At 54.2% G+C, this 26060-nt stretch overlaps 1 protein-coding gene across 4 annotated transcripts in view; it reads left to right on the plus strand.

Annotated features, from left to right (window-relative positions):
* Positions 1-21490, plus strand: part of NUP98 (nucleoporin 98 and 96 precursor) — a 31345-nt gene extending 9855 nt beyond the window's left edge. For 2 of the 4 annotated variants that reach the window (XM_040426670.1, XM_040426672.1), the window contains exons 17-33: positions 632-745; positions 2100-2238; positions 4307-4484; positions 4766-4933; positions 14950-15129; positions 15352-15493; positions 15854-16256; positions 16521-16741; positions 16825-17094; positions 17203-17360; positions 17442-17585; positions 17662-17807; positions 18157-18378; positions 18881-19122; positions 19609-19763; positions 20146-20257; positions 20657-21490. In XM_040426670.1, the coding sequence (XP_040282604.1) occupies positions 632-745; positions 2100-2238; positions 4307-4484; positions 4766-4933; positions 14950-15129; positions 15352-15493; positions 15854-16256; positions 16521-16741; positions 16825-17094; positions 17203-17360; positions 17442-17585; positions 17662-17807; positions 18157-18378; positions 18881-19122; positions 19609-19763; positions 20146-20257; positions 20657-20865 (3203 nt within the window). In that variant the 3' untranslated portion in view covers positions 20866-21490. Of the gene's footprint in view, positions 1-631; positions 746-2099; positions 2239-4306; positions 4485-4765; positions 4934-9733; positions 9923-10077; positions 10095-14949; positions 15130-15351; positions 15494-15853; positions 16257-16520; positions 16742-16824; positions 17095-17202; positions 17361-17441; positions 17586-17661; positions 17808-18156; positions 18379-18880; positions 19123-19608; positions 19764-20145; positions 20258-20656 lie in introns of those variants that run through there. The other 2 variants (XM_040426671.1, XM_040426673.1) reach the window with 2 other exon arrangements.
* Positions 21491-26060: the final 4570 nt, after the last annotated feature.

The raw sequence follows: 26060 nt of genomic DNA on the forward strand, positions 1-26060 counted from the left end.
CCCGCAAGGTTTAGAGTTTGTGTTTTTTACGGTTTTCACTTTGCCGTATAAATGACGTGTTTATTCAGCGATTACACAAATGCCAAATTTATTTGGTTTTTGCTTTTAATATTTTTGCCCTCAACAATGCAAATTGTTTTATTGGACTTTCGGTTTTCTAAATTTTGTGCTTTTAAATATTTTTTTTAAAACTTCATCCGACTATTCTTAACTTAACAACCTCTCTTGTACTAGGGGTTGTAGTAGGGATTTTTACTGCCATATTACATCTTGCCAGTGGCAGGGTGTAATAGAGACGGTATCGTGGCAGGGCCACGGCTGCTGTGACAACAGCTCGACACCCCACGATTGCACCACAGAAGGGCCAAGCAAAGAACAGCTCAAATGCTGCAGTATCTGAGGGGTTAAACCACTGACACTGGAGTTATTTCTGATCCCAGCAATGAGCTCAGGGCGCCAGCTCTATAATAGAGGTCCTGAGCCGCGCAGTCTGACCATTAACCCTCTACTTGCTCCCACGTAATATTATGCCGCCCAGCCGGGACTGATTGATGTGGTCTCGTGTGGCGATGGAGATGGTTCCGTACGGCAGGATCTGCACTCTGACGGCTCTGTATTTCTCTCCTCCCAGGCATTGTGCTAACAAGAGAAGGTTACTACACAATCCCCTCCATGGAGGAACTGGCCAAGATGATTGATGAGGACGGAAAGTGCTTTGTGGAAGGCTTCACTGTTGGCCGTCGAGGTGAGTGGTGGCTCCGTAATGCGGGTTCTTCCATTCCTGATGTGGAGTCTCTGAAGCCGCCTGAGGGGACCACGTAGAATAGCTTCCACTCTTAGAGCTCATAGACACAGAGCCTTAGGCCCCTTCCGTGTCTGTGCCGTCCTCCCGCCATTATTCTCTCCAGCATAGTGCAAAATGCCAGGAAGAAACTGACAAAAACAGATTCCAAGAATTTCCGAAGAACCAGTTTTGTGTCAGATTGCATCAGTCGCACAGAGAGACGTTTCATCCCGCTGTGGGCGCCGGCCGGGGCACGACTTTCATGGTTTCATCAGATTCATTGCCAAAATACTCCTCCTCCAATGTAAATGAATGGGGTTCTGGAAATCTGACATCAAGAAAAGTGGCAGATTTTCCCATTTAAGTCGGGTTAATCCTCTTGTGCTTCTGTGGCAGGATTAAAGGGGTTGTCACTTCAGTAAATGTCATTTATTATATAGAGAAAGTTAAAGGGGTATTCTCATCTGAGACAGTGGGGGCATATTGCTAGGATATGCCCCCAATGTCTGATGGGTGCGGGTCCCAAACCTACACCGAGGATGGAGCAGGAAAGGTGACCACTGCCAAGCGCTCTCCCCATACAAGTGAGTGGGAGCACACTGCACATGCGCAGCCACCGCTCCCATTCATTTCTGTGGGGCCGACAGATAATAGCCGTGGCGGCCCCATAGAAATGAAGGAGGGTGGCTGAGCAGTGTGCCATCCACAACTTTTGGGGTTTCGTTCTCTGTAGGGGTGGGTCACACCTCTGGGACCTGCGCCTATCAGACAATGGGGGCATATCCTAGCGATATGCCCCCATTGTTTGAAATGGGGAAAACCCCCTTTAATACAAGCCACTTCCTAATGTATTGTGATTGCCCGTGTTGCCTCCTTTGCTGGCTGGATTCATTTTTTCCATCACATTATACACGGCTCGTTTCCATGGTTACGACCACCCTGCAATCCAGGAGCGGTGGTTGTGCTTGCACAATATAGGGGCCAGCGCACTCGCCTATGTGCGCTGGATTGTAGGGTGGTTGTAACCATGGAAACGAGCAGTGTATACTGTGATGGAAAAATGGATCCAGCCAGCAAAGGAAGCAACATGGAGAATCGCAGTGCATTAGTAAGAGCCTTGTAGTAATGTTCTCTACATGTTAAATGCCACTTGCTGAAGTGAGAGGACCCCTTTAAGCATCAGACGTGGATTTCTGCTGCAGGTTCTCTTGAATACGGACTGGATGCACTTCAGGCATATCTGTAATGTGTGGTTCTCTGGTCCATGTAATGCTCCGGTATCGGTTCTAATGCAGATGTTCTCTCCGCCCTCCAGGTTATGGATCGATCTATTTTGAAGGACTGGTCGACCTGACCAACCTGAACCTGGATGAAATAGTCCATGTTCGAAATAAGGAGGTGATTGTGTATACAGACGACGGGAATAAGCCGCCTGTGGGTGAAGGGCTGAACAGGTATGGCCCCTATAAAGCTATAGGGCTTCCGTTCTGTGTGTGTACGCGGCGAGGTACGTCCACCAGCAGAGTGGAGGAGGAGGTGTCACCCTTTACAAACCCTCCGTCTCCTGCACCAAAATCTGCAGGAGACGTTTGGCTGCTTCGCATGTGCACAGGCGCTGCGACCGATCTGTGCGAATCTGGGTCAAAATCTGCAAGTTAAAAAACGCATGCTTCGCAAATTCTGCAGAAAATCTGGTCATGAAAATCTACTCTGCAAGTCAATTCCTGCCCAGAATTTGTATATATATGTATATATTTTTATTTTTTCCAGGACTTTGATATTGATAACCATTTCAAATGATAAATCAATATCAGGTCAGTGGGAGCCAACATCTGCTGAAACTATATAGTGTATGGAGCGCAAACTGAAGACTCCATCCGCTGTGTGATATAATGGGAGCTGAGCGGCAGCGCCCCGGCACCACCACCACACAGCGGCCTGAGCCTTCTGCCTCCTCTCCCATACACCGTATAGTGTCTGATGGTGTCCGGCTCCATCCGCTGTGTGATATAATGGGAGCTGAGCGGCAGCGCCCCGGCACCACCACCACACAGCGGCCTGAGCCTTCTGCCTCCTCTCCCATACACCGTATAGTGTCTGATGGTGTCCGGCTCCATCCGCTGTGTGATATAATGGGAGCTGAGCGGCAGCCCCCCGGCACCACCACCACACAGCGGCCTGAGCCTTCTGCCTCCTCTCCCATACACCGTATAGTGTCTGATGGTGTCCGGCTCCATCCGCTGTGTGATATAATGGGAGCTGAGCGGCAGCGCCCCGGCACCACCACCACACAGCGGCCTGAGCCTTCTGCCTCCTCTCCCATACACCGTATAGTGTCTGATGGTGTCCGACTCCATCCGCTGTGTGATATAATGGGAGCTGAGCGGCAGCCCCCCGGCACGGCCACCACACAGCGGCCTGAGCCTTCTGCCTCCTCTCCCATACACCGTATAGTGTCTGATGGTGTCCGACTCCATCCGCTGTGTGATATAATGGGAGCTGAGCGGCAGCCCCCCGACACCACCACCACACAGCGGCCTGAGCCTTCTGCCTCCTCTCCCATACACTGTATAGTGTCTGATGGTGTCCGACTCCATCCGCTGTGTGATATAATGGGAGCTGAGCGGCAGCCCCCCGGCACCACCACCACACAGCGGCCTGAGCCTTCTGCCTCCTCTCCCATACACCGTATAGTGTCTGATGGTGTCCGACTCCATCCGCTGTGTGATATAATGGGAGCTGAGCGGCAGCCCCCCGGCACGGCCACCACACAGCGGCCTGAGCCTTCTGCCTCCTCTCCCATACACCGTATAGTGTCTGATGGTGTCCGACTCCATCCGCTGTGTGATATAATGGGAGCTGAGCGGCAGCCCCCCGACACCACCACCACACAGCGGCCTGAGCCTTCTGCCTCCTCTCCCATACACTGTATAGTGTCTGATGGTGTCCGACTCCATCCGCTGTGTGATATAATGGGAGCTGAGCGGCAGCCCCCCGGCACGGCCACCACACAGCGGCCTGAGCCTTCTGCCTCCTCTCCCATACACTGTATAGTGTCTGATGGTGTCCGACTCCATCCGCTGTGTGATATAATGGCAGCTGAGCGGCAGCGCCCCGGCACCACCACCACACAGCGGCCTGAGCCTTCTGCCTCCTCTCCCATACACTGTATAGTGTCTGGTGTCCGGCTCCATCCGCTGTGTGATATAATGGCAGCTGAGCGGCAGCCCCCCGGCACCACCACCACACAGCGGCCTGAGCCTTCTGCCTCCTCTCCCATACACCGTATAGTGTCTGGTGTCCGACTCCATCCGCTGTGTGATATAATGGGAGCTGAGCGGCAGCCCCCCGGCACCACCACCACACAGCGGCCTGAGCCTTCTGCCTCCTCTCCCATACACCGTATAGTGTCTGGTGTCCGACTCCATCCCAGAAAACCCCTTTAATATCTCCTCCACTTTGCTTCTACTGTAATATACGGTGAAAATGAAATCCCTGAACCTGCCATCTCTTCTGACGTAGGGCTGCGGAGGTGACCCTGAACGAGGTGTGGCCAATCGACAAGACCACCCGCTCCCTGATAAAGAGCCCTGAGCGGCTGGAGGAGATGAATTATAAGAGCAAGCTGGAAGCCGCCTCCCGAAAACAAGGGGCCCAATTTAAGGAGTACCGTCCAGAGACGGGCTCCTGGGTGTTCAAGGTGAGGATGTCCTTCTGTATATTAGGAGAGCGGTGCAAGCTGCAATGGTCTGCCTGGGGAGCACGGAGCGGCTGCCCCTTGTATGCACAGCACATTGTCTAGGAGCTCTTATTCTGCGGGGATTGCATGTACATGGCTGCGGCTCCATCTTTCCCGGTGTCCTGACCTTACACAGACTTACTGGAGGAGTTATCATGGACCCCGCACAGTGTGGAGAGCCTGATATTCCGGCCATTAATGCGGTGACTGATGCTAATGCCGCTCCTTGTCATCTCCTACAGGTGAAGCATTTCTCCAAGTACGGGCTGCAAGACTCGGATGAGGAAGAGGAAGATGCCACATCCACCGCTGAAACCAAGAAGATGAAGGCGGCTGCCCTCCCCCCTCCTGGACAGCAGCCGCCCCAACAGCAGGCTGTACTTACTGGGAGACCTACCCCTCCACCGCAGGTAGAGAGAGGCCACGTGTTCCACCACATGCAGCCCTCCCTGGTTAGACGCAGCGTCTAGCACCTTATAAAGTCCGACTGATTCCGAATGACGATGTGTGGCTGGAGACTCTCATTCTACTTCGTCTCGTCTTTTCTTATTGCCCAGAGTGCAGCAGCGTCCCTGACCGGGAGGTGCGGGGCGGCTCGGGGGGCAGCCTTTGGTTGTGGCTCTGTCGGGGTAGATGTCTATGCTCCTGGCTGATGACCGGGATCGTGTCATGGAGGGTGGACTACTTGCAGGTGCCTTAGGCCGTGCGGTCTTGGTGCTCTGCGTTTCCACTCCCCGTGCGGTCTGCAGAGGTCATGGAGAAGTGAGCGCTGTACGTGGGGCGGTTATCGCACAGCAGGGGATTTGTTACCTTGTGTAATGTGCCTGCTAGGACCACCCATAGCTCTAGACCCCAAAGCAGACCTTATAATGCACATGAAGTAAAGGAGGAATGATCAATATCTATATTAGTCATAAGGGTGCAGAGCGGGGGGGGGGACAAGTGTTCTTCTCCGTGACCCTAATAAATCTCAAGTTATCAGTGTTATTTCAGTCATGAAGTGGTTAAAGAGAAATGTCACCCTGGGAAGCCCATCCCCCTCCCCGGGCTGCAGCAGTGTTCTGTATACGGCTGCAGCCATTCACTACCTCAGCTACGGGAGGCGGGAGACCTCCGAGGCCGGTGGAATCCCCCTTTATCTTCTGACTTACACCACAGACCCTGGAGCTGCGGTGAGGCAGGGGGCTACTTACCTCGGATGGAGGCTTTTACTCCTGTGTTATAGGCGGCAGGGAACGCAGCTTAGGTTGCTTCCCCTTCTATTATCTTTTGTAAAATGGCAGCCGTTATGGGGAGGGTAGAAGCGATGGGTGGTCTGTCAGCGCGTCCGGACCATTCACACCTCTGTATCTCGGTGGCGGCTGTGCACACGGGCCAGGGCCTTGTTCTGCACTAGCTGCCGACTTATCCCCTAGCCACAGGATGCGGAAAACTGTGGGGGTCCTAGTGCTGGGACCCACAGGATCACCAGATCGGTGTCGTCCCCCTTCCCCTGCGATGAGTGGAGCAGCAGGTTGGACGTGTGCACTGTGCCTCCGTTCAGCTCTACTGGGGTTCTGGAGACAACGCCTCCTTCCCCCGATCTGTGGGGGGTCCCAGTGCTAGGACCCCCGCTGAACTGTGGATAGGGGATAACCTATCGCAGCTGGAATACTCCTTTTAAGAATTTCGTTTGTGTCTTTGAGGTTTCTTTGAGCTTTTGCTGAAGCTTTCTGAGGCACCTTCACCATGTTTTGCATTGCAGAGGGTTAAGGGGTCACTGTCAGGAGAGGGTCCCACCTCTGAGATCTCTGCCTGTCTCAGAAATGGGACCATGGGGCGGCTTTTACCGGTCACTGCCTCAGCGTTCGGCTGTCATTGCAGTGACTGGGAAACCGCACCATCCCCCGTCCGAGACCCTCCGATCAAATATTGGACACAGCGAATCGGCACAATTTTATCGGCTTTTGATTATATTATAAGGTTACATTCAATATGTTTAACAATTGATCAGTAAACGGAACTTCTACAACAGTTTGTTTGTATTATCGTTATTTGTTACCGCGGTCACATTCTAGAATATCAGTGGAGAGCGGCCTGTCGGCAGAACATCGGGGTATATATACCGTATACACCGCGTAACCCTACATTAACTGCAAATAACTTATATAATTATCACTCAAGTGATACTAAAATAAGAGGGATGGGGGGGGGGGGGAGGGGGTTGGACGTGCCGATGTGAATTACATTGATTATAAATATAAACACGTGCACAGGCATGAGGTAACAGTGTGAATAGATGTGTAAAAACACGCCCCCCCCACGTCCGCACACGCGTGTCCATCCATCTTAGATTGTCCACATACATGCAGCCACCTGCCCGTATATATCTATATTACACACAATGTATCTGTAAAGACAATGGTGCCCTCGCGCACACATTAGGTCACAGATATATTCTAAAATCCGTCTGGTCCCTGGAGAGTTCGGCTTCCATAAAGACCAATATTTTTGGTTTTTCTCAAAGATGGTGAATATGATGTAAATGTAACTTCCATGCTGTATGCGTGTGAGACCGATGTCCGTACTTCTGAGATGGTGGCGATTTCTGGACTTCTCCGTTTTTGTGCTCTGAGGCTTCTTGCGGCCGGTATTATATGGGATCCCGCGGTTTGGGCATGTTGTGGAATAGGTTGATTTGGTAGAAAGTCTGGAGATGGTTGAATGTCTAGGGCTCATTCAGACGGCCGTATGCTGTCCGCAAAGATGCGGATCCGTTTTTTTGCGGACAGTTCAGCATGTGCGCAGAACGGATTGCGTTCTGTCTTTTTGCTGATCCATAGACTTCAATGGGGCCATGTCCTGATTTTTCACTGACAAGTATAGGACATGTTTCATTTGTTTTTACTGAGCCGTCCATAGAAGTGAATAGGACCGCATCTAATCCGCAAAAACACGGATCCACGTACGGCCGTCTGAATGAGCCCTTATATGGAGCATCTTGTTTAGTTTTCCGACATGTTTGAGTTCTTGGGCGCGACCACCATGGATGTAGACTGGTTCCTTCAGCTCCACCATTTTTCCAGCACAGATCAGGGTAGCGGGGGTCGATGTGGTTTAGTTTTACCAGGCGCCATCTCCGAAGTATTTTCCGTGAGCGTTCGCGGTGGTGCGTTCCTTTAGATATTTTGTTAGTCCAGTTGGACGCAGATCCCCAGTTAAATCGGACTCCTCTGATGATGGGAAAACCCTTCACATGTGACCATTAAATCCAAACTAGAAAACCTTCTTATTGTCCTTTTTTTTTTTTTTTAAAGGGTTTTTGTCACTTCAGCAAATAGCATTTATTATGTAGAAGTTGATACCAGCCACTGGGTTCATTGTTCCATCCCATTATACACTGCTCGTTACCATGGTGACGACCACCCTGCAACCCATCAGAGGTGGTGGTCGTGCTTGCAGCCTCTCTGGGAGCGCACACAGGCCAGCGTTTCTTTCCTATACTGTGCAAGCACGACCACGACTGATGGATTACAGGGTGGTCGTAACCATGGAAACGAGCCGTGTATAATGGGATGGGAAAATGAATCCAGCCAGCAAAGGAAGCAACATGGAGAATCGCAATACATTAGTAAGAGCCTTGTACTAGCATTTATTATGTAGAGGACGGTATCTGCTGAAGTGAGAGGACCCCTTTAAAATCTGCCCCGATTCCCCGTCCTGTAGAAGTGCACACTGCCCCGCCAGCTAGCTTTCTTACCGTGCGGAGTTCCACTTTCTCCTTGGAAACAGGACCTTGTGGCTCCCCCTAGTGTCGGACTGTGTGAGCGGCACCTCGGCTCCCACAATGCACTGGGAACGGGAAACCAGTATAACTAGAACAGGGCTGAATGGTGGGTGCTGTCGCAGAGAAGCTGGGTGTAGTAGTCATGGGGGTTATGGCGTATTCCAGGCCAGATTGCGGCGCAGCGGTTCCACCGCCAGTTTAGGGCTTCTAAATGTGCCCCCTAGTGTCCAGTGGTGGGGGATGGGATCAGCCGAGCTGCATGTATAGCGTGTGCTCTAATGTGCATACTGTGGTTATGAAGAGGTTAACGTGTGCATCTGAATCATTGAAACCACAATCTTAGCTGTTCTCAATGCGGCTTTGGCATGATGGGGGTTGTAGTTTTTACAACGCCTGAAGAGGCACAGGTGTATATTTATATGGAGCTGCAGCGTCCCCTCCCCCCAGGATGAGGGGGTACATGTCTAGTCCTGCGTGTGGATCTGGATGGGACGGCCGGGCCCCCCACTGAGGTGCAGAACTAGGGTCTCACATCTCCTGTTTAAGAAGGGATTTTCCAAGATTTTAATACTGATGACCTCCTCTGATCATGGGGGGTCTGACACCCGGGACCCCCACCCCTCCTGTGAGCGTCGGTGCTCACCCAGCACAGCGCCCCACGTTGTATAGTGGCCGTGCTTGGTATCACGTTCAGTCCCTTTTTGAGACTGAGCTGCAACCAGGACACGTGGCCGATGAACGTGTGGTCACTGGCCTCGGGAGAGCAGCAAGAAGACCGCCGCGCTACTGGGAGCACTGGTGCCTTCTCAAACGCGTTATCGGTGGGGGGTCCCGGGGGTCCTGAGGATAGGTCATCAGTATTAAAGTCTCGGACAAACCCTTTAAATGGCGCGGTTGTGGAGCATGTGTGCTGCTGCGCTATTAAAGCCTCTGAGGTGGCGGAGTGCAGCACTGCGGGGGTCTTATCAGTTGCCCCCTCTAACAAACTAGCGGTTATCACCTGCCCAGTGGTTCTGACCCCCAAATCCTCATTCAGAGTAGCGGTGTAATGTGACGTCGACTGTACATCCCCCACTGCTCGGCCGTACGCCGGGCCTGATGGTAGGTATGGCGACTACAGCCGGGCCCCTATTGGTTTGTTTGGTTGGGGTGAGCGGAGATGAAAGTGGACCCTCGGCACCAGCAGAACCCTCACCAACATCAGGGGGGTCCAGCCGCCCCATAGACTGCTCACTGAGCCTGATGAAAGTTTCCATTCACTGAAAGCAAGCAGAGATCTGAAACCGTGAGAGAGCTGTAAAACTTTGAGATGAAATGATTGGTCTTCAGTTGTATAAACCCGGAGACTGTAACCCCGGGGCAGGTGGACAGCAGCCCCTGGGGCGGGTGTGGTCTGCAGTGCCCTCTAGTGGTCAGGCGGCTAATCCTCTGTCTGTTCTGTTAGAGCCTGGCGGAGGAGGAGCTGGGGCGGGTGTGGTCTGCAGTGCCCTCTAGTGGTCAGGTGGCTAACCCTCTTGTCTGTACTGTTAGAGCCTGGCGGAGGAGGAGCTGGGGCGGGTGTGGTCTGCAGTGCCCTCTAGTGGTCAGGTGGCTAACCCTCTGTTGTCTGTTCTGTTAGAGCCTGGCGGAGGAGGAGCTGGGGCGGGTGTGGTCTGCAGTGCCCTCTAGTGGTCAGGCGGCTAATCCTCTGTCTGTTCTGTTAGAGCCTGGCGGAGGAGGAGCTGGGGCGGGTGTGGTCTGCAGTGCCCTCTAGTGGTCAGGTGGCTAATCCTCTGTCTGTTCTGTTAGAGCCTGGCGGAGGAGGAGCTAGGGCGGGTGTGGTCTGCAGTGCCCTCTAGTGGTCAGGTGGCTAATCCTCTGTCTGTTCTGTTAGAGCCTGGCGGAGGAGGAGCTGGGGCGGGTGTGGTCTGCAGTGCCCTCTAGTGGTCAGGTGGCTAATCCTCTGTCTGTTCTGTTAGAGCCTGGCGGAGGAGGAGCTGGGGCGGGTGTGGTCTGCAGTGCCCTCTAGTGGTCAGGTGGCTAACCCTCTGTTGTCTGTACTGTCAGAGCCTGGCGGAGGAGGAGCTGGGGCGGGTGTGGTCTGCAGTGCCCTCTAGTGGTCAGGTGGCTAACCCTTTTGTCTGTACTGTTAGAGCCTGGCGGAGGAGGAGCTGGGGCGGGTGTGGTCTGCAGTGCCCTCTAGTGGTCAGGTGACTAACCCTCTGTTGTCTGTACTGTCAGAGCCTGGCGGAGGAGGAGCTGGGGCGGGTGTGGTCTGCAGTGCCCTCTAGTGGTCAGGTGGCTAACCCTCTTGTCTGTACTGTTAGAGCCTGGCGGAGGAGGAGCTGGGGCGGGTGTGGTCTGCAGTGCCCTCTAGTGGTCAGGTGGCTAACCCTCTTGTCTGTACTGTTAGAGCCTGGCGGAGGAGGAGCTGGGGCGGGTGTGGTCTGCAGTGCCCTCTAGTGGTCAGGTGACTAACCCTCTGTTGTCTGTACTGTCAGAGCCTGGCGGAGGAGGAGCTGGGGCGGGTGTGGTCTGCAGTGCCCTCTAGTGGTCAGGTGGCTAACCCTCTGTTGTCAGAGCCTGGCGGAGGAGGAGCTGGGGCGGGTGTGGTCTGCAGTGCCCTCTAGTGGTCAGGTGACTAACCCTCTGTTGTCTGTACTGGCGGAGGAGGAGCTGCGGCGGGTGTGGTCTGCAGTGCCCTCTAGTGGTCAGGCGGCTAACCCTCTTGTCTGTACTGTTAGAGCCTGACGGAGGAGGAGCTGCGGCGGGTGTGGTCTGCAGTGCCCTCTAGTGGTCAGGTGGCTAACCCTCTTGTCTGTACTGTTAGAGCCTGGCGGAGGAGGAGCTGGGGCGGGTGTGGTCTGCAGTGCCCTCTAGTGGTCAGGTGGCTAATCCTCTTGTCTGTACTGTTAGAGCCTGGCGGAGGAGGAGCTGGGGCGGGTGTGGTCTGCAGTGCCCTCTAGTGGTCAGGTGACTAACCCTCTGTTGTCTGTACTGTCAGAGCCTGGCGGAGGAGGAGCTGGGGCGGGTTGGTCTGCAGTGCCCTCTAGTGGTCAGGTGGCTAACCCTCTGTTGTCAGAGCCTGGCGGAGGAGGAGCTGGGGCGGGTGTGGTCTGCAGTGCCCTCTAGTGGTCAGGTGACTAACCCTCTGTTGTCTGTACTGGCGGAGGAGGAGCTGGGGCGGGTGTGGTCTGCAGTGCCCTCTAGTGGTCAGGTGGCTAATCCTCTGTCTGTACTGTTAGAGCCTGGCGGAGGAGGAGCTGGGGCGGGTGTGGTCTGCAGTGCCCTCTAGTGGTCAGGCGGCTAATCCTCTGTACTGTTAGAGCCTGGCGGAGGAGGAGCTGGGGCGGGTGTGGTCTGCAGTGCCCTCTAGTGGTCAGGTGGCTAACCCTCTGTTGTCTGTTCTGTCAGAGCCTGGCAGAGGAGGAGCTGGGGCGGGTGTGGTCTGCAGTGCCCTCTAGTGGTCAAGCGGCTAATCCTCTGTCTGTACTGTCAGAGCCTGGCGGAGGAGGAGCTGGGGCGGGTGTGGTCTGCAGTGCCCTCTAGTGGTCAGGCGGCTAATCCTCTGTACTGTCAGAGCCTGGCGGAGGAGGAGCTGGGGTGGGTGTGGTCTGCAGTGCCCTCTAGTGGTCAGGTGGCTAATCCTCTGTCTGTACTGTCAGAGCCTGGCGGAGGAGGAGCTGGGGCGGGTGTGGTCTGCAGTGCCCTCTAGTGGTCAGGCGGCTAATCCTCTGTTGTCTGCAGTGCCCTCTAGTGGTCAGGCGGCTAATCCTCTGTCTGTACTGTCAGAGCCTGGCAGAGGAGGAGCTGGGGCGGGTGTGGTCTGCAGTGCCCTCTAGTGGTCAGGCGGCTAATCCTCTGTCTGTTCTGTTAGAGCCTGGCGGAGGAGGAGCTGGGGCGGGTGTGGTCTGCAGTGCCCTCTAGTGGTCAGGTGGCTAACCCTCTTGTCTGTACTGTTAGAGCCTGGCGGAGGAGGAGCTGGGGCGGGTGTGGTCTGCAGTGCCCTCTAGTGGTCAGGTGGCTAACCCTCTGTTGTCTGTTCTGTTAGAGCCTGGCGGAGGAGGAGCTGGGGCGGGTGTGGTCTGCAGTGCCCTCTAGTGGTCAGGCGGCTAATCCTCTGTCTGTTCTGTTAGAGCCTGGCGGAGGAGGAGCTGGGGCGGGTGTGGTCTGCAGTGCCCTCTAGTGGTCAGGTGGCTAATCCTCTGTCTGTTCTGTTAGAGCCTGGCGGAGGAGGAGCTAGGGCGGGTGTGGTCTGCAGTGCCCTCTAGTGGTCAGGTGGCTAACCCTCTTGTCTGTACTGTTAGAGCCTGGCGGAGGAGGAGCTGGGGCGGGTGTGGTCTGCAGTGCCCTCTAGTGGTCAGGTGGCTAATCCTCTGTCTGTTCTGTTAGAGCCTGGCGGAGGAGGAGCTGGGGCGGGTGTGGTCTGCAGTGCCCTCTAGTGGTCAGGTGGCTAACCCTCTTGTCTGTACTGTTAGAGCCTGGCGGAGGAGGAGCTGGGGCGGGTGTGGTCTGCAGTGCCCTCTAGTGGTCAGGTGACTAACCCTCTGTTGTCTGTACTGTCAGAGCCTGGCGGAGGAGGAGCTGGGGCGGGTGTGGTCTGCAGTGCCCTCTAGTGGTCAGGTGGCTAACCCTCTTGTCTGTACTGTTAGAGCCTGGCGGAGGAGGAGCTGGGGCGGGTGTGGTCTGCAGTGCCCTCTAGTGGTCAGGTGGCTAACCCTCTTGTCTGTACTGTTAGAGCCTGGCGGAGGAGGAGCTGGGGCGGGTGTGGTCTGCAGTGCCCTCTAGTGGTCAGGTGACTAACCCTCTGTTGTCTGTACTGTCAGAGCCTGGCGGAGGAGGAGCTGGGGCGGGTGTGGTCTGCAGTGCCCTCTAGTGGTCAGGTGGCTAACCCTCTGTTGTCAGAGCCTGGCGGAGGAGGAGCTGGGGCGGGTGTGGTCTGCAGTGCCCTCTAGTGGTCAGGTGACTAACCCTCTGTTGTCTGTACTGGCGGAGGAGGAGCTGCGGCGGGTGTGGTCTGCAGTGCCCTCTAGTGGTCAGGCGGCTAACCCTCTTGTCTGTACTGTTAGAGCCTGACGGAGGAGGAGCTGCGGCGGGTGTGGTCTGCAGTGCCCTCTAGTGGTCAGGTGGCTAACCCTCTTGTCTGTACTGTTAGAGCCTGGCGGAGGAGGAGCTGGGGCGGGTGTGGTCTGCAGTGCCCTCTAGTGGTCAGGTGGCTAATCCTCTTGTCTGTACTGTTAGAGCCTGGCGGAGGAGGAGCTGGGGCGGGTGTGGTCTGCAGTGCCCTCTAGTGGTCAGGTGACTAACCCTCTGTTGTCTGTACTGTCAGAGCCTGGCGGAGGAGGAGCTGGGGCGGGTTGGTCTGCAGTGCCCTCTAGTGGTCAGGTGGCTAACCCTCTGTTGTCAGAGCCTGGCGGAGGAGGAGCTGGGGTGGGTGTGGTCTGCAGTGCCCTCTAGTGGTCAGGTGACTAACCCTCTGTTGTCTGTACTGGCGGAGGAGGAGCTGGGGCGGGTGTGGTCTGCAGTGCCCTCTAGTGGTCAGGTGGCTAATCCTCTGTCTGTACTGTTAGAGCCTGGCGGAGGAGGAGCTGGGGCGGGTGTGGTCTGCAGTGCCCTCTAGTGGTCAGGCGGCTAATCCTCTGTACTGTTAGAGCCTGGCGGAGGAGGAGCTGGGGCGGGTGTGGTCTGCAGTGCCCTCTAGTGGTCAGGTGGCTAACCCTCTGTTGTCTGTTCTGTCAGAGCCTGGCAGAGGAGGAGCTGGGGCGGGTGTGGTCTGCAGTGCCCTCTAGTGGTCAAGCGGCTAATCCTCTGTCTGTACTGTCAGAGCCTGGCGGAGGAGGAGCTGGGGCGGGTGTGGTCTGCAGTGCCCTCTAGTGGTCAGGCGGCTAATCCTCTGTACTGTCAGAGCCTGGCGGAGGAGGAGCTGGGGTGGGTGTGGTCTGCAGTGCCCTCTAGTGGTCAGGTGGCTAATCCTCTGTCTGTACTGTCAGAGCCTGGCGGAGGAGGAGCTGGGGCGGGTGTGGTCTGCAGTGCCCTCTAGTGGTCAGGCGGCTAATCCTCTGTTGTCTGCAGTGCCCTCTAGTGGTCAGGCGGCTAATCCTCTGTCTGTACTGTCAGAGCCTGGCAGAGGAGGAGCTGGGGCGGGTGTGGTCTGCAGTGCCCTCTAGTGGTCAGGTGGCTAATCCTCTGTTGTCTGTACTGTTAGAGCCTGGCGGAGGAGGAGCTGGGGCGGGTGTGGTCTGCAGTGCCCTCTAGTGGTCAGGTGGCTAACCCTCTTGTCTGTACTGTTAGAGCCTGGCGGAGGAGGAGCTGGGGCGGGTGTTGTCTGCAGTGCCCTCTAGTGGTCAGGTGGCTAACCCTCTTGTCTGTACTGTTAGAGCCTGGCGGAGGAGGAGCTGGGGCGGGTGTGGTCTGCAGTGCCCTCTAGTGGTCAGGCGGCTAATCCTCTGTTGTCTGCAGTGCCCTCTAGTGGTCAGGTGGCTAACCCTCTTGTCTGTACTGTTAGAGCCTGGCGGAGGAGGAGCTGGGGCGGGTGTGGTCTGCAGTGCCCTCTAGTGGTCAGGTGGCTAATCCTCTGTTGTCTGTACTGTTAGAGCCTGGCGGAGGAGGAGCTGGGGTGGGTGTTGTCTGCAGTGCCCTCTAGTGGTCAGGTGGCTAATCCTCTGTTGTCTGTTCTGTCAGAGCCTGGCGGAGGAGGAGCTGGGGCGGGTGTTGGAGTTGGACAGTGACATGGCGGACATCACCCAGGAGCCGCTCCTGGATTCAGCTGCTGACGATCAGGACACCACGGAGGAGCAGGAGCCGGTGTCTGCATCATCCCACATCGCATCGTCCCTGGGGGTCAACCCTCACGCCTTACAGGTTAGAGCCCTCATTACGGAGCGGTCCGCACTGTGGCGCCATAACTCGTCCGCAGGTTCGGTGGGCGGCCGAAGTCTCTCCGGGTGACGTCACGGCGTCTTTCTCATTCATCGGGGACTTTGGATTCGGTGCAGAGGCTGAATCCCAGCCGACAAGACCGTGAAGTCTCCCCCCGTAGATTTTGGTCCAGAATCTGAAGTCCTCATCGTTCTTCTCTTTCAGGTGATGAAGGCTTCTCTGCTGTTGGAGGATGAGGGTGGGGATCTCGTCTCCCCCTTTAGCTGCTTCCGGCCGGACACTCCTCAGGAGATGCGGTCACCGCTGAGGTTTGTCCCTGCAGCGCAGTCTCCCCGGGCGTCCAGCGGTGAGTCCTGCGTCCTCGGCCGACCTCTCCTAGGATTGGCTAGAAGTTCTGTAAACTTAATCAAAACCTAGGTCAGAGTTCAGGCGCGGCCTAAAATCCACATCCACAGAAGTGCAGGAGTTTTGCCATGTCTGAACACTGCCTAAAGGGGTGCTCTGACTTTACCCATATCAATTTATTTTTGTTGAATTTTTATTTTAGAATTTTCAAGACCTCTGCTTGCTGCCATTCAGACCTGCACATTTTTCACTCTACTCTGTGGAGAATACTTGACAGCAAGTGGAGATCTTGAAACCTGTGCAGAGCTGATACAAGCGGTGTCGGGTCAGCCATGTAACGTGATGCGCCTCTTCTCTACAGGTCGTCTGCAGTCCAGGTTCTCCGGACCCTCAGGTCTGAAACAGAAGGACTCTCCACTTCTATCTCAGAGCCCCAAACCCCCCTCCTCCGCTCCGTGGCCGGCCCTGGGACCTCTCTCTTCAGCCTTCATGATGCCGTCTCCTGTTCCGGAGACGCAGCTGAGGACTGTGGGGACCCGTCGTCAGCAGGGCCTGGTGCCGCTGGAGAAGTCCGTGTCTGATGGAAAGGGCAAGCTGCTGATCGACATGTCTCTGTTCATGGGACGCTCCTTCTCTGTGGGCTGGGGCCAGAACTGGACGCTGGCCCATAGTGGGGACGTGCTGAGCGGGGAGAGGGAGGAGGCCGCCGGCGACACCGAGACCATGGACTACGGATTTCTTCCCAAACCCGTCTCTGCTAAATCGTAAGTAAGAAGCTGTAATGTCCAGTGTGAATACCGGCCACGGCTTCACGTATCTGAGGGGGCGCTGCTGGCAAACCATCTGCCCTTCCTGTATGGCTTCCCCAACACCCTGCACATTACTGCCGCCATACTGATGGGCACCCAGCTTTCCTGGGACGGATGGGGGCTCTCACCCCGGCACCTATGATTTCCTGGGACGGATGGGGGCTCTCACCCGGGCACCCGACTTTCCTGGAATCTTACAAAACCTCCTTCTCTCCTCAGTCTTACAGAAACCCCCTTTAAGGTTCACCTGGAGAAGCTGAGTCTGGAGGAGAAGACTACAGATCTCCAGTCCTACCTGATTCCTCTAGAAATCGCCTTGAAAAACAGTACGGTGCAGAGCGAGCGCTGTCCGCGGCTTGTGCCCAACCCTGGGAACTCTGCCATCCACGACTACGCCGGATGGGTCGGCGAGTTCTGTGCGGAGCCTGCACACGTGGAGCGTGAGTGCCTTTACGCCCCGGCCGTGTCTCTTCTGTCTTGTCCTCTGCTTCTCATGCTCCTCCTCCTCGTGTCTCCCTCGCAGCCGTGGTGAAGCAGTGGTGTTTAACGTGGACGCTCTGTAAGGCCCTGTGGGGTCGGCTCCGGGAGCTGGAGACCGGGCTGGATGACCTGAATGAGTATGTGGAGAGGCTGCACCGCAGGAAGGCCTTCTCCCATTGGCTGGCCGAGACGGCGGCGGAGCGCATCGAAGAGGAGGCGGCTCTCCACCTCCATGAGCGGCCAGTCCAGGCCGTGTTCAGCTTCCTGACCGGCTGCCGGATTAGCGAGGCGTGTCGGCTCGCTCAGAAATCTGGTGAGCTCAGTGGTGTCCTAAGAGTGGAGGGGTACAGCTGCTTCTGTGCACTTACCTCCATCGTAGGGCACCTACCTGCTGTCTAACATCTCCTCCGTTTCTGCGCAGGTGATCACCGGCTCGCCATGTTGCTCTCTCAGCTGGTTGGCAGTCAGCAGGTGGTGGAGCTCAATGTCATGCAGCTGGTGGACTGGAGGAATCTGCAGGTGGACGCTTTCATCCAGGAGGAGCGGCTGAAGATCTATGCCTTGTTGTCGGCCACCCCGGTAAGTGCGCGCGCGGTAGGGTGCAGTGAGCGCTCCTGTCTGACTGGCAGCTGTGTTACCAGCATTCCCTCCCTCCGTCAGGTGTGGCAGTCATCTGATAAGAGGAGCATTAATGTCTGCTCGGAGCTCGACTGGAAGCGGGCATTGGCCGTTCACCTCTGGTACATGCTGCCACCCACGGCCTCCATCTCCCAGGCTTTGCAGCAGTACGAGACCGCCTTTCAGGTAGGTGCCCACTGCCCGTATTACTTACCACATTAGACCTTGTTCTGGTCATTGACCTCTGGTCTTTGTTATTTAGGAGTCAGGGGAAGGCACACGATATGCTGCGTACCCGCTCCCCGACTACCTCGAAGGACACGGCCTCCGTCTAGAAGCCATCGATGCAGATACTTCCGCCATCAAGAGAGACGTCTGCTTCCACCTCCTGAAGCTCTACAGCGACAGGTAAACCTTGGCTGGCGCTTGCCTCTGGAACAGGGGGGGGGGCGGCATTGAGTGGCTGGTGCTTGTCTCTGGGTTGGGGGGGCAGCTGGCTGGCGCTTGCCTCCTGGAACGGGGGGGGGGGGGGGGGGGGGTCATTGAGTGGCTGGCTGGCGCTTGTCTCTGGGTTGGGGGGGGGGCAGCTGGCTGGCGCTTGCCTCTGGGATGGGGAGGGGGCATTGAGTGGCTGGCGCTTGTCTCTGGGACGTGGGGGGGGGCAGCTGGCTGGCGCTCGCCTCTCTAAGCCGGTAGGAGCTGGATGCGATCGGCTCTCACGCCGTCACTGTCTGTCACCCATTTTACATTTCCGTAGGTGTTATGATCTTCGGCAGCTCTTGGACCCCAGGAGCGTGACCCCGGACCCCCTGGACTATCGTCTGAGCTGGCATCTGTGGATGGTCCTGCAGGCGCTGAACTACACGCACCTCTCCGAGCAGAGCCAGGGGCTGCTCCACGCCAGTTACACCGAGCAGCTGGAGAACGTGGGCCTCTGGGAGTGGGCCATATTTGTGCTGCTTCACGTGCCCAATGCCGTGTGAGTTACTGTGCGGACTTGTAATATACTTCAAGATCTCTGCTGGCTGTCAGCGAATCTTGTTGAGGCTGACGCTCTATACCAGGGATGGCCAACCTGCGGCTCTCCAGCTGTTGCAAAACTACAACTCCCAGCATGCCCAGACAGCCTTTAGCAGGGCATGGTGGGAATTGTAGTTTTACAACAGCTGGAGAGCCGCATGTTGGCCAGCCCTGCTCTATACTGACCTAGTGCTCACAGCTGAGGGTTCGTTATAATGTACCAGTGTAGACTGAACATAGCAGTGACACAAATGGTCCCTCTCCTGTCCTGAGCACCGGGGGGGCAGGTACAGACCTGCAGCAATGCATCCTGGGGCACCACAGGCTGTGGGGTGTTCTGTATGTGATACAGTCCCAGTCCTTGTTGAATTGTCCTCTTCGTCCTTCCTTTACCATGCATGGGTTGGGTGGGACGTAGAAGAGCACCTTCCTGTGGAGTATAACTCCTATTCTTTCTCCAGCATCCGAGAGACCTCGGTCCGGGAGCTGCTGAACAGACACTGTGCCCTGAGGGAGACTCTCGAGACGCTGACCAAGGAGAAGTTCCTGATCGAGAAGCTCTGCATCCCTGCCGAATGGATCTACGAAGCCAAAGCTATCCGTGCCAGGAGAGAAGGAGACCACCACAGGGAGGCGCTCTACCTATTACGGGCCGGACACTGGAACCAGTGCCACAGGCTGGTGTGCCGGCACCTGGCGTCAGGTAAGCACTCGCTGGTCGGGGGAGCGGTCGGCGAGGTCATTAAGGACTGGTCTTGCTGACGGCCTCCCTTTTATAGTAAATGCTTACAGCCTGGCACCTGTTAGAACTGTACACAAGACCGTGAGACGCGAGGCAGGTCAGGGGACGTTCACACCGCTGCATTGTGTTGCAGACAGCCAGGTTGTAATTTTTCCGTAAACCCGCTGGCGGCGTCCTTTGGGCCTCCCTTTGATCTCAATGGGTGGCCGCTCCGCCATCCGCAGCAGAACCCCTCGGGGGGTGTTCACATCGGCCTTGGTCCGTCATACCTTCACCTCATTCCAGTTTTGAAATATTGGGGTGCAGGGGGTGTGGTCAGCTATGTAAATGAGGTTCAGTCTCGCTCCAGTAAGAGGGTGGTGTGGTAAACTGGGGGGGAGGGGGCGTTGGGTTTAAGGGTGAGACAAATCCATCAAATATCCGGGAATGTCCGCTTTCCTCCTCCAGACGCCATCATCAATGAGAACTACTCGTACCTGCGCAGCTTCCTGGACGAGCTCTCCCGGCCGGAGAACTGTGCGCACATCCAGGGCTGGGACACGGCCGGCCAGGTCTACATGGACTACATCGGCGTCGTCGAGATGCTGAACCACATCCGACAGGTGAGGGCAGACAGGGCACGTTGGGAGGAGGAGGAGGGGGGTGAAGCTGCAGCACAGTATGTGATCTGGGGGCGACATCTGATTGGCTGTGGGATGGATCGGTCTGACATCTGATTGGCTGTGGGATGGATCGGTCTGACATCTGATTGGCTGTGGGATGGATCGGTCTGACATCTGATTGGCTGTGGGATGGATCGGTCTGACATCTGATTGGCTGTGGGATGGATCGGTCTGACATCTGATTGGCTGTGGGATGGATCGGTCTGACATCAGGAGGAGCCGCCCACTCCGCTGCTCAGGGGAAGACCCGGAATCTGCAGGTTGGGCTTCATGGCGCTCTCAGGATCGGGGGGGTTTTAACATTTTCTTCCCGTTTTTGCAGAACGAATCTTCCGGCTGTGAACTTGAACGACTGCACACGAAAGTGACGTCCGTCTGTAACCGGGTCGATCAGATCCAATGCTGCAACTCCAAAGATCGGCTAGCGCAGTCCGGTGAGTGGCGGGGCGGGGGGATGAGCGCAGCCCGCTAGCTGATCCCCGCTGCTTGGGGATACTGGGCATAAGTAATCACTGCCCCTATATAAGGATTGTCCCACTTTACAGAAGGAATAGGGACTGTGTTCTCTACGATACATCCTGCAGGGTAAAGTATGGGGGTTTACACTCTGGTTCTCTTGACTACATCTAGTTTTATGTGGAAGCCTCCATTCTTTACACTGCAGGCTGCAAGATGAAACCAAGGTAGTAAACACCCTGCCGTGCTGGAACCACTTATCAGTGCAGCAGTGCGTACAGCGGGGGATGGGAGGGGTCCGGTGGCGGGGCAGGGACGGCCAGGGGTCCTGGGTGGTTCTTTACAGCCTGACACTAACTGACTTTACTCACCTCCAGAAATGGCAAAACGCGTGGCGAACATCCTGCGTGTCGTCCTGCGTTTACAGCACTCCCCTGACTCTGACGACTCTGAGCTCCCGCGCGTCCCCCTCAGACTGCTCGCCCCCCACATTGGGCGATTACCGATGCCGGAGGACTACGCCCTGGAGGAGCTGCACAGCCTCACCCAATCCTATCTACGAGAACTCACCGTGGGCGGCCAGTAGGGTCCCGTGCGCGGACAACATGGAGGATGTTGTGAGTCCTGCGCAGGAGCCGCTGAATCGGGCTGGTCACCCCGTGTCTGAAATATACCCCCGTGTCCACGTCCACCCTTTTGTATAGTCTTCTTATGTACAGTGTTACGCCCCAGGCGGGGGAGGGGGGTTTGTTCTTGATATTTCTCAGTCTCCGTGTTTCGACTTTGCCAAAATAGTCCGAGTGGTCGTTGTCTCCGGCAGCAGTGGAGCGCCGCTCGTCTGTGGCCCCTGGATGTACACGTGGGACGTGTCGGCTCCTTATTTTATCAATTATGTGTTGGGGGAGCTGCCGCCCTCCTGCCGCTCCTCGGCTCTCCTTGCTGATGGTTTCATCCTGGACTGATTGTTGGAAGTTTCTATATTATTATTTTTTCCCCTCTGCCCAAACATCAGCAGCCACGTCCGTGCCCGGGCCTCTGGCCAGTGGTGCCCCCCGCTGGTGGTGTGAGTGACTGGCCGCGCGCTTGTGTCCGAGTGTTTCCGCATGAATCTGGTCACATGGTTTTTATTCAGAGCTTATTATGAGGCCGAAATTAATAAATATTCTAGATTTTTGTTTTTCTGAGATTTTTAATAAAACCTTTACGATTTGGGTCCGTTTTTGTATTTTTTGAGTTCATGAGACTGATGGTTGTCACGCTGCTCTCCTGAAATCCTCTGTGCTGCTGGAGAGGACCCTGCACCTCAAAGTCAGTATCATACATGACGGGATTAGATACAGTGGCTCAGCAGGCAGTATCACACATGATGGGATTAGATACAGTGGCTCAGCAGGCAGTATCACACATGATGGGATTAGATACACAGCTCAGAAGACAGTATCACATAGGATTAGATACACAGCTCAGCAGACAGTATCACACAGGATAGGATTAGATACACAGCTCAGCAGACAGTATCACACAGGATAGGATTAGATACACAGCTCAGCAGACAGTATCACACATGATGGGATTAGATACACAGCTCAGCAGACAGTATCACACAGGATAGGATTAGATACACAGATCAGCGGACAGTATCACATAGGATTAGATACACAGATCAGCAGACAGTATCACACAGAACAGGATTAGATACACAGCTCAGCAGACAGTATCACACATGATAGGATTAGATACACAGCTCAGCAGGCAGTATCACACATGATGGGATTAGATACACAGCTCAGCAGGCAGTATCACACATGATGGGATTAGATACACAGCTCAGCAGGCAGTATCACACAGGATAGGATTAGATACACAGCTCAGCAGGCAGTATCACACAGGATAGGATTAGATACACAGCTCAGCAGGCAGTATCACACAGGATAGGATTAGATACACAGCTCAGCAGACAGTATCACACAGGATAGGATTAGATACACAGCTCAGCAGACAGTATCACACAGGAGAGGATTAGATACACAGCTCAGCAGACAGTATCACACAGGATAGGATTAGATACACAGCTCAGCAGGCAGTGTCACACATGATGGGATTAGATACACAGCTCAGCAGACAGTATCACACATGATGGGGTTAGATACACAGCTCAGCAGACAGTATCACACAGGATAGGATTAGATACACAGCTCAGCAGGCAGTGTCACACATGATGGGATTAGATACACAGCTCAGCAGGCAGTATCACACATGATGGAATTAGATACACAGCTCAGCAGGCAGTATCACACAGGATAGGATTAGATACACAGCTCAGCAAGCAGTGTCACACATGATGGGATTAGATACACAGTTCAGCAGACAGTATCACACATGATGGGATTAGATACACAGCTCAGCAGGCAGTATCACACGGGAGAGGATTCGATACACAGCTCAGCAGGCAGTATCACACATGATGGGATTAGATACACAGCTCAGCAGGCAATATCACACGGGAGAGGATTAGATACACAGCTCAGCAGGCAGTATCACACAGGATAGGATTAGATACACAGCTCAGCAGAGTATCACACAGGATAGGATTAGATACAGTGGCTCAGCAGACCGTATCACAAAGGATAGGATTAGATACACAGCTCAGCAGGCAGTATCACACATGATAGGATTAGATACACAGCTCAGCAGACAGTATCACACATGATGGGATTAGATACACAGCTCAGCAGGCAGTATCACACAGGATAGGATTAGATACACAGCTCAGCAGGCAGTGTCACACATGATGGGATTAGATACACAGCTCAGCAGGCAGTATCACACAGGATAGGATTAGATACACAGCTCAGCAGGCAGTGTCACACATGATGGGATTAGATACACAGCTCAGCAGACAGTATCACACAGGACAGGGTTAGATACACAGCTCAGCAGACAGTATTACACATGACGGGATTAGATACACAGCTCAGCAGGCAGTATCACACATAGTAGGATTAGATACACAGCTCAGCAGACAGTATCACACAGGATAGGATTAGATACACAGCTCAGCAGACAGTATCACACAGGATAGGATTAGATACACAGCTCAGCAGACAGTATCACACATGATGGGATTAGATACACAGCTCAGCAGACAGTATCACACAGGATAGGATTAGATACACAGATCAGCGGACAGTATCACATAGGATTAGATACACAGATCAGCAGACAGTATCACACAGAACAGGATTAGATACACAGCTCAGCAGACAGTATCACACATGATAGGATTAGATACACAGCTCAGCAGGCAGTATCACACATGATGGGATTAGATACACAGCTCAGCAGGCAGTATCACACATGATGGGATTAGATACACAGCTCAGCAGGCAGTATCACACATAGTAGGATTAGATACACAGCTCAGCAGACAGTATCACACAGGATAGGATTAGATACACAGCTCAGCAGGCAGTGTCACACATGATGGGATTAGATACACAGCTCAGCAGGCAGTATCACACATGATGGGATTAGATACACAGCTCAGCAGACAGTATCACACAGGATAGGATTAGATACAGTGGCTCAGCAGACAGTATCACATAGGATTAGATACACAGATCAGCAGACAGTATCACACAGAACAGGATTAGATACACAGCTCAGCAGACAGTATCACACAGGATAGGATTAGATACACAGCTCAGCAGAGTATCACACAGGATAGGATTAGATACAGTGGCTCAGCAGACAGTATCACACAGGATAGGATTAGATACATAGCTCAGCAGACAGTATCACACAGGAAAGGATTAGATACACAGCTCAGCAGACAGTATCACACAGGACAGGATTAGATACACAGCTCAGCAGACAGTATCACACAGGAGAGGATTAGATACACAGCTCAGCAGGCAGTGTCACACATGATGGGATTAGATACACAGCTCAGCAGACAGTATCACACATGATGGGGTTAGATACACAGCTCAGCAGACAGTATCACACATGATGGGATTAGATACACAGCTCAGCAGACAGTATCACACAGGATAGGATTAGATACACAGCTCAGCAGGCAGTGTCACACATGATGGGATTAGATACACAGCTCAGCAGGCAGTATCACACATGATGGGATTAGATACACAGCTCAGCAGGCAGTATCACACAGGATAGGATTAGATACACAGCTCAGCAGGCAGTGTCACACATGATGGGATTAGATACACAGCTCAGCAGACAGTATCACACAGGACAGGGTTAGATACACAGCTCAGCAGACAGTATCACACATGACGGGATTAGATACACAGCTCAGCAGACAGTATCACACGGGAGAGGATTAGATACACAGCTCAGCAGGCAGTATCACACATAGTAGGATTAGATACACAGCTCAGCAGACAGTATCACACAGGATAGGATTAGATACACAGATCAGCAGACAGTATCACACAGGACAGGATTAGATACACAGCTCAGCAGACAGTATCACACAGGATAGGATTAGATACACAGCTCAGCAGGCAGTGTCACACATGATGGGATTAGATACACAGCTCAGCAGGCAGTATCACACATGATGGGATTAGATACACAGCTCAGCAGACAGTATCACACAGGATAGGATTAGATACAGTGGCTCAGCAGACAGTATCACATAGGATTAGATACACAGATCAGCAGACAGTATCACACAGAACAGGATTAGATACACAGCTCAGCAGACAGTGTCACACATGATGGGATTAGATACACAGCTCAGCAGGCAGTATCACACATGATGGGATTAGATACACAGCTCAGCAGGCAGTATCACACAGGATAGGATTAGATACACAGCTCAGCAGGCAGTGTCACACATGATGGGATTAGATACACAGCTCAGCAGACAGTATCACACAGGACAGGGTTAGATACACAGCTCAGCAGACAGTATCACACATGACGGGATTAGATACACAGCTCAGCAGGCAGTATCAAACGGGAGAGGATTAGATACACAGCTCAGCAGGCAGTATCACACATAGTAGGATTAGATACACAGCTCAGCAGACAGTATCACACAGGATAGGATTAGATACACAGCTCAGCAGACAGTATCACACAGGACAGGATTAGATACACAGCTCAGCAGACAGTATCACACAGGATAGGATTAGATACACAGCTCAGCAGGCAGTGTCACACATGATGGGATTAGATACACAGCTCAGCAGGCAGTATCACACATGATGGGATTAGATACACAGCTCAGCAGACAGTATCACACAGGATAGGATTAGATACAGTGGCTCAGCAGACAGTATCACACAGAACAGGATTAGATACACAGCTCAGCAGACAGTATCACACAGGATAGGATTAGATACACAGCTCAGCAGAGTATCACACAGGATAGGATTAGATACAGTGGCTCAGCAGACAGTATCACACAGGATAGGATTAGATACATAGCTCAGCAGACAGTATCACACAGGAAAGGATTAGATACACAGCTCAGCAGACAGTATCACACAGGACAGGATTAGATACACAGCTCAGCAGACAGTATCACACAGGAGAGGATTAGATACACAGCTCAGCAGGCAGTGTCACACATGATGGGATTAGATACACAGCTCAGCAGGCAGTATCACACAGGATAGGATTAGATACACAGCTCAGCAGGCAGTGTCACACATGATGGGGTTAGATACACAGCTCAGCAGACAGTATCACACATGATGGGATTAGATACACAGCTCAGCAGACAGTATCACACAGGATAGGATTAGA

This window comes from Bufo bufo, chromosome 3, assembly GCF_905171765.1.
Source record: "Bufo bufo chromosome 3, aBufBuf1.1, whole genome shotgun sequence".
Taxonomy (NCBI): Eukaryota; Metazoa; Chordata; class Amphibia; order Anura; family Bufonidae; genus Bufo; species Bufo bufo.